This window comes from Alosa sapidissima, chromosome 8 (genome assembly GCF_018492685.1).
Source record: "Alosa sapidissima isolate fAloSap1 chromosome 8, fAloSap1.pri, whole genome shotgun sequence".
NCBI lineage: Eukaryota > Metazoa > Chordata > Actinopteri > Clupeiformes > Clupeidae > Alosa > Alosa sapidissima.
In genome coordinates, this window is record NC_055964.1 from 9,634,141 (window position 1) to 9,642,250 (window position 8,110).

The 8,110-nt window shown below is 47.3% G+C and overlaps 1 protein-coding gene across 1 annotated transcript in view; it reads left to right on the plus strand.

The window, feature by feature from the left end:
• The window catches only part of fgf5 (fibroblast growth factor 5), an 8,375-nt gene extending 494 nt beyond the window's left edge, over positions 1–7,881 (plus strand). The window contains exons 2-3 of the mRNA XM_042100039.1: positions 1,299–1,402; positions 7,044–7,881. Coding sequence (XP_041955973.1) covers positions 1,299–1,402; positions 7,044–7,430 — 491 coding nt within the window. The 3' untranslated portion in view covers positions 7,431–7,881. The remainder of the gene's footprint in view (positions 1–1,298; positions 1,403–7,043) is intronic.
• The last annotated feature ends 229 nt before the right edge of the window (positions 7,882–8,110 follow it).

Genomic DNA, 8,110 nt, shown 5'->3' on the forward strand with positions numbered 1-8,110 from the left:
TTTTCATCATTGAGCATGAATCCTACTCTATCTGTGCACACGGCAGTGAACTGTTGAACTTCTGTACATGAGATTAAAAAAAAAAAACATTGCTAAGGAACCTACAGCACATGCGTCATTCGTTGCACCTTGTCCTCAAAGAGCAATAAACCGTCTTGTACGCATTTGAACGATTTGTCATTTCGCAACCAAAGAGAACCCCAAGGTGTATACAGGTCATACCACCACAAGATTTTTAAATACACCCCGTGGCTGCAAAAGTACCCACGATTAATCCAAGGCATGCCTCTCCTGCTGTCCCTTGAAATCCGATCGTGAGCCTGGGCACCAAAACATTACACTAGAGCCGTTCCAAATAGATACGCAATGACACTGATGTGATGTGACTTCTCCGGTCCCGGTTACGTGTCAGGCGTAGGTATGCCGCTCCGTGAGCGATGTGAACCCTCGCGGAGCCCTCGGGCCTGCAGTGCCTGTAAGAGGCTGTTTGTGTGTATTGGCAGGTAGGAGTAACAGGTGCGAATGCTCGGAAGAGTGTCTGTGATCGTTCCCATGCCATGCGCAGGATAGTTGTTATCCATTGTATAATTTGAGACATCCCGTCGGGTTAATGTGATGCCGCGCAGCCTGTGCCGTGAGTGAAGTGAGGGAGATTGCCACCCTTAATTACGACAAAGTTATGAGCAACCCGCAGTTTATGGGGCAGCAATGGGACAGGGATGCTTTATTACCACTCATATGCGATAGATTAACGAGGCCAGTGATGCAGTGGAGGTTTGCCTCTGAAACATTTTGTTTGAAAGGAAATTGTTTGGAAGCAAGTGAACATAGCAATATTGTGCAGAATTGGAACTGCATGGGTAAATGCAGTAGTGCATGGTTTCCATAATCTACAGTATGCTCTGAATCATTCTGTTACTAGCTGTTATGAATACTCATGATAAGGCCATTAGGCTACACAGGATACTAACTCTAAGCCATACAATAACAGACAGACATGTTATTGTATCAAATGTTGTTCTGTTTATATTTCTTCCCATATACTTTAATTTGTCTATGTATTGTTATTATTTTTCTGATTTTTTGATAGGGGAGCCATAGCAACCCAAGGAATGCTATGGCTAAGGGGGATTGTCTTATTCACAGAGCTCTGTTATGTTAGATGTCATGCCCATAATCCCCCAAAATGTCACACTTTGAATGAAGCTGACAGACAGGTATAAGGCTGTATGATAAGGCTAGGCCTACAGTCGGGATTAAGGTGATGCTGAGAATGTGTGGTGTCATCTTGCCCACAGGTGTACTGGAGATCTTTGCAATCTCTCAAGGTGTGGTTGGCGTCCGAGGCGTTTTCAGCAACCGATTTCTGGCCATGAACAAGCGGGGACGTCTACATGCCACTGTAAGCACACACCCATCTTCATCTTCATCAAAGTATGGAATTACAAAAAGGACACACATACACTGATTACCACTGATGGGCCTCCGATGGAATGCATTCTCACATCTCTGACACAGAGAGACACCTGAACACCCTGTAGCATTAACGTGTAGTCATTTCATCAGGGTCAGTTGTGGTAGTTATGGTGAGCAGCGACAATGTTTTCAAACTCCTGGTCCCTCTGCCCTTCAGCACTATGCTCTGTTTTGCTTCAATGAAAATGAAATGTAAATAAGGCAGGATGCACATGGCCTGCCCGTTGGCACCTGCAGGGCACTGCTGGAGCTACTGTGTGTTTAGTTGATGTCCATCGTTTATGCAAAAGGGCTTGCGCTGGTCAGGTGCAGATCACCCTGACCGTCATCACTGCACCATCGGTCTGTGTGTGGACATTAGCATTGTATTAGATTTCAATCATTTACATTTATTTACTTTGGATGCCCATCTCTGCTCTAGTAAAAAAACAAAAACCCATTCACAGCAAGCCAGTCCTGTGCACACTCCTTCTCTGACCCCTAATTGAGTAAGCATTAGTTAGCTTGGCGGACCACTGCTTATTAGCATGTGTGAATGGGAAAACCAGATTACATTGTCACACTCACACAGGATATTGGATAATGTTGTGAGAGAGAGAAAAAAAAGAAGGGAAGAGAAATATGAGTATACTACTGAGTATACAAAGTCAGAACACATGCGAAGAATGCAAAAGGAGATAGTGCCATAAATATGTCACAGACTGAATAATATGAGAAATCCTGTGACATTTGCAGCACAGAGAGCTGGGAATAGACCAGGCGTCATTTGTGTCTCACGTCACATATGTAACACACTGAAAATGCTTCATAACATGACAAAATACTTTGAAGACTTGATAAATAGGAACTTAGGACTCTTCATAGGAACAGTGGTGTTCTATGGTCTTTCCCAAGTTGTTTAAGGTTTGGTGCAACAGAACTATTGTTGGGTGGAACGAATCTACGAACAAATCTAAAATAGTCGGTATTTTCCAAACTGTAAAACGGAACATCCAAGCGTGCGTTGCTGTGAATGTTGGGCTCTTAGGGTGCTATTTGGGAAATATTAACTGGGCCATACCATGCAGAGTTTAACTCCTGGGTCCAGTCCAAACAGCCCGGCTATGCCCATATAAACTAGCGGTGTTGAATTCCGCAGATTTAACGACTGTCATCATATGATAGTGTGTCTGTGTGCTCAAGAACAGCTCTTAATGTCTTCCCCTTTCACATGTCTTCTTTAAGAGCTCGCGGGTGGCAGTGTCTCAGAACCTCTGGGCCATAGGTCACTGTGAAGCGCTCATTCCATTTCCTCTTGGTTCGCTCGCCGCTCCAGACGACGTGCCGGGCGATAGGTCCACTGCCTCTGAAGCCGCCCAGTCCAAAACGTCTCTCAGCTTTTATCAGCTGCTCACTTACACTGAGAGCGTCGGCGTGTAAATTCGCCAGAGTGAACATAGACAAAGAGAAAAGAGGTGTCTGATGGAGAGGGAAGGAGTATGGTGTATGAGAGCGAAATAAAGAGAGAAAGTGTGTGAGAGAGAGAGAGAGAGAGAGAGGGAGGAAAGAAAAGGGGACTAAGAGAAAGAGACAAAGATGAGGATGGAGAGGTAGAAGGTGAGTCACAAATGGAGAGTCTGGGAGAGGTTGTGTGAGACTTCACTGAAGAGAGGCAACTGAGGAAGGAGACAGTGTGTGTGTGTGTGTGAGAGTGTGACTGTATTTGTGTGTGTGTGTGTGAGTGTGTGGCTGTATTTGTGTTTGTTCGTGTGTGTGTGTGTGTGTGTGTGTGTGTGTGTGTGTGTGTGTGTGTGTGTGAAGGGACAGACTGAAAGAGGATGAGGGAAAGAAACAAAGAGAATGGATGACTAAGTCAAAGAGATTGATGGAGACAGAAAGTGTGAGAGAGAAGGAATGAGACAGAGGGGGTGAATGAGGGAGCAGTGGAACGCCTGCGAAAGAGAGAGAGAGAGAACGAGAGAGAGAATGAGAGAGGGAAAAAGAAAACACATAAATCTAAAGATGAGCCCCTAATCCACTGGAGACATAAGCAACAATCAGGGCAGCTGTGTCGGATCCATCAGTTGCGAATTAGCCCTGAGTCTCCCCAGGCCTGGCTACAGTTGCAGCCTCTAGTTTAATGGCCTCCGCCTTCAGACACGAGTCCCCCTGAGCCGCGCACACGGCCTCCGCGAGAGGGGGGGTGTTTGAGTGTGTGTGTGTGTGTGTGTGTGTGTGTGTAGAGCGGCAGAGTATCAGGTGACACACACCGTCTTATGTAGTTGCGCCACTGTCATATTTAATATTTAGATGTTTTCGCAGCGGACGATTTATCGCCCGGGCGGCGGTGCGGGGGACAGATGCACGGAGCTCGCAGTGACCTGACCCAGCACGCCATTACAAACATAATCTTCCCAAAGGTCATGGGGTCACCTGGATTTATTGAGTAAACACTGACAGAGGGAGTGGAAGTGAGGGAGTTTATGAGAGAAAGATACCGAGAGAGCAACAGATGGAGAAAGATGGACACAGGTACAATAGAGAGAGAGAGAGAGAAAGCGAAAGAGAGAGAGAGTGAGAGAGAGAGAGAGAGAAAGAGAGAGAGGTTGAGGCAAGATTTCAGACAAGGAAGGACTAAGGACTAAGAGCCAGGATGTTGATCCCTTCTTACATTGCCACTTGCACACACACTTCCTCAGGCCTGATGTCTCAACAGAACCCATGAGCCAGTCCTGGAGCAGATATGGGCCAAAGGCAGCTGCTACCTAGACACACACTCACATCTCACAAAGTCCTCGCTCTCTCTGAGAGAACCATGGGAAAGGAAGTGATGCGAGGCAGTCTCGGACGGCCACAAATCACTCCGGCCTCAGGCAGGTTAAACAGCTGTGACAGGGCCGGGGCTTTTTTTACTGCCGGACGCTCACTGCCCACTACCCCGGCTCCCCGCCCGTCGCCCACTGACCCCCATGCGCCACCGTGGCCGACAAGTAGGCGTTTCATACGCCGCCGAGCGCTCCCTTAAGCCTGGAGGAATGTCCGTGTAAGGCCACTCACTGGAGCCTGGCTGGGCCAGTCCTTTGAGCAGTCCTCCATTTGAGCTGCTTGTCAAAAGCTTGACAGAAAGCACATCTGTGAAGGGACTGTTGACTGTCAGACATATTGTTTGTTCGAGAGCATTAACGCAATTATCTGTTGCAGTTAGCCTTGAGAAGTCTCTGATTGTAATGCAAGACTACACCCTTAGGCTGCAGTGGTGGTGGTGGTGGTGGTGGTGGTGGGGAGGGGGGGGGGGGGGGGATTGTGTTATGGCAGAATGGGGCAGTGACTGGCATGTTTAAAAAATATTCTAATGGCACCGTTTTTCTGCTTTGCTGCGCTCTTCGACATAGCAGAACTGCTGTTGTTTTTACAGCATCCAGAGGTTACGCCAGGCCCGTTGGTGGTGAGAGAGCAGCCATCCTTACACTCACATCGCGATTTCCCAGAAAAAGTATTAATAGAACTTATGCGAAGCGCTTCACAAAAAGATATCCCAATTAGCACGGAGACAAAAAAACAGGAAAAGCTCCGTCCTTTAAATTGTTATTTGTTGCCTAAGGCCAGGCTCATTGCCTGCGTTTTCCCATTCGTTTTAATCATTCGCCATTTACTAGAACTGACAGTAGGGTTGCTAATTCACCAAATTGGAATGACATCAACACCTGTCCTGATCATACCTCCGAAGCCTCCCGCTCTCTAGTCAAACATATAAATAGATGACATAACTGGAAACGTATGTCGAAGTGTGGGTTGGATAGTCCATAAAAACGTACAGCCTGGAGCTCTGGCACAGGCGTTGACCTTTAGGGTCACGACTGCATTTGTGAAACCCAAGCCCACTGCGGGTGCCCCCCGCCCCCCCCCCCCCCTTTTGCCCCCCTCTTCTACATGAAGCGAAAGGATCGGCTCAAAAACACCGCATCTGTCCTCCCCTCTCTCCCTCTCTCCCTCCCTCCCCTGGTCCCTGCCTAGCGCCGGACAAAGTTATTTCACGGAGTAATGAGTTTTCAGCTCGTACAAAGGCAACCCTAGCCCCTGTCAGTCACGGGCCTCTCTTTGATAGGCCAGAGTCATTTCGATGACTTTGAGCCTCGCCGCAGATAAAAGTAAGTCTCCCGTAATTATCCAGTAACCCCCCGCCAGCGTCCCCATTCCCTGCATCCCGTTCGGTGGGATCAGGGCCTGTAATCTGGCGGCCTTCGTTTCATTAGCCTTCATCGTGCACACTAACTCAAATCACGGTGCCAAGTGGCTCTGTCAGCCACCAGCTGCCAACGCAGGGCCCAGACAATGTGCGCCGGCCGTGATTACAGGCTGTGCGACCGCAGTGCGAAAGCCTTTGTCACTGCACTTGTTTCTATTTCTGAATTTTTAAGACAGGTTGAAACAGAAGACGATAATGATAATTAGGCAGCCTACACAGCCATGGTCCCAGTAGTCTTTGTGAGACGGGAGTGGAACATCGTGTTTTTAAACTAAAAGTTGTATTCTGGAATGTTCTGGAGCAGACTGGATAGTTGTTGATATACTTGACAAGGTCAAAGTGCATTATCTCTGTGGTTATAACATCTTTAGTTAAGCTTTCTGCATTCCACACTTAAGCAGTGTAAACTTTAAACATTCAGTCCATCTGGTGTCTTTCTAGGGATATTCTGGGTAGGAATCTAATTTAAGGTTAAGATTAATTCATGTTCTTTGAGCTAATTCCCCTGGATGTTTTACCACTGAAAATTCCACTCACATACTGATCATACCCCCCAGAGTCTATTTATTTTTCAGTTATGTCTAGTTAGGCGAGAAAAGACACCAAAAGAGTGCTGCAAACAAAGCAGCAAAGAGCTTAGCGGTAGCCCTGACTCTGAGCTGTTTTGAGCTCTCCGTGATGAAACTACTCTTTCAGCAATGATTGTCATCTTGGGGATAATTGTTCTACTGCCTGAGGACACAGCATTGTAGCCAACCATCTTGATTATCTTATAGCCTGTGTGTGGGGAAGAGAGAGGGAGAGAGAGAGCCAGAGAGAAAATGTTTATGCGATGAAGAGTTCCCAGAAAAGGCCTCTCGTGGTGATTTCAGCTTCTCAGACATAAAGGCAATTATCTAATTAGCGAGCAGCAGGAGACAAATAGTGTAGGTAACAGTGCACTAAGTCAACAGCGCGCCAGATGGACCCCATCTGAAAGGCTTGGAGCAGACCGCGACAGAGAGGCCCGTGCATCGCTTGCTTACGGTGATTAGCGCTGTGTTTAAAGCCCGGAGGCTCGCCTTTCAGTGTCAGCCCCAATTTCTCCCGCTGTTCTTCGCTCCCGCCACCTTTGCATGCTCACTCGTCGTTGTTTGGTTATGATATGTTCACATTTATGCATGTGCCTGCGGGGGGTTGATCGAGGGGTTAAACGTATGCGCGGCTCACATCGCTCCCGACTCCGGAGCTGTCAGTGTCCTGTCATTCTGTCTGTGTGTTCTTGGGTGGGTTTGTTATGTGCTGTTTATTATATTATATGTCCTTTTTCTCTCTCACCCTATCCCTCTCCCCCTGCTCCCAGGAGACATTCACCGATGACTGCAAATTCCGGGAGCGTTTCCAGGAGAACAGCTACAACACGTACGCGTCGGTGGTCCACGGAGGGCGGCGCTCGGGGCGGCTGTGGTACGTGGCGCTCAACAAACGCGGCAAGGCCAAGATGGGCTCCAGCCCGCGGGTCAAGGCGCAGCACGTGTCCACGCACTTCCTGCCGCGCTTCGCACTTCACGAGAGGGCCGAGCACGGCTTCACCATCGCCGAGAGAGGCCAGGAGAAGAGCAAACCCCCACCGGCGCCTCCTCCACCACACCGGAGCCCCTCCAGAGCCCCTGCAGCAAAGACATCCATTAGCACGGGACCGAGGCCTAGTCAGCCTGTGAAGTACTGGCCCAAGTTCCGGTTCGGGTGAAAGCCGCGTCCTAAAGCAGGACTAAGGATAGGGACAAAACAGAGAAGGGTTCTTCTTGGTGGACCTCTGGCACCGTGGAAAAGCCGGTTCCTTTTTTGGGATGTTTCTGGACAAGTCATGTTCAGAGCGTTCTGTTAAGCATTCCGACTATCAGTCAAGTGTCAACCAATGAGCTGGATGGTCCAGTCTTGGGATGGTTGTGGAGGAGGAATGGACAAACCTGAAACCAAATACTGTGCTGTATGAACAGGGTATATTCTTCCAAACATGCCATATAACACACGACTGAGAACAGAGGACACTATTTGCCTATGTGTTTATGGTATTTTATTTTACATTTTTTACAAGCATGGATGTACTTCCTGGTGCATAAAACACCATCATTCATCCCACAGACTTAATTCAAACTCTTTTAGAAGAGGTGTATACCTCTTTATTTATATTACCAAAAACAAATCCTCATTTTTAAATAGTAATTTATATAGTCACATAACTTTACAAATGCTATATTTAAATTTTGCTATATAAACTTATTACTTTATAACTATATTCATCATTAAAAAACTAAAACAAAAAATAAAAACACTTTAACAGAATAACAGTTATGTATTTGTCATGTAGTCGACTGTGTGAGATGAGTTGATAAAGTGGTAAGAATGAGTGTGATTGTAAAAGCTGAA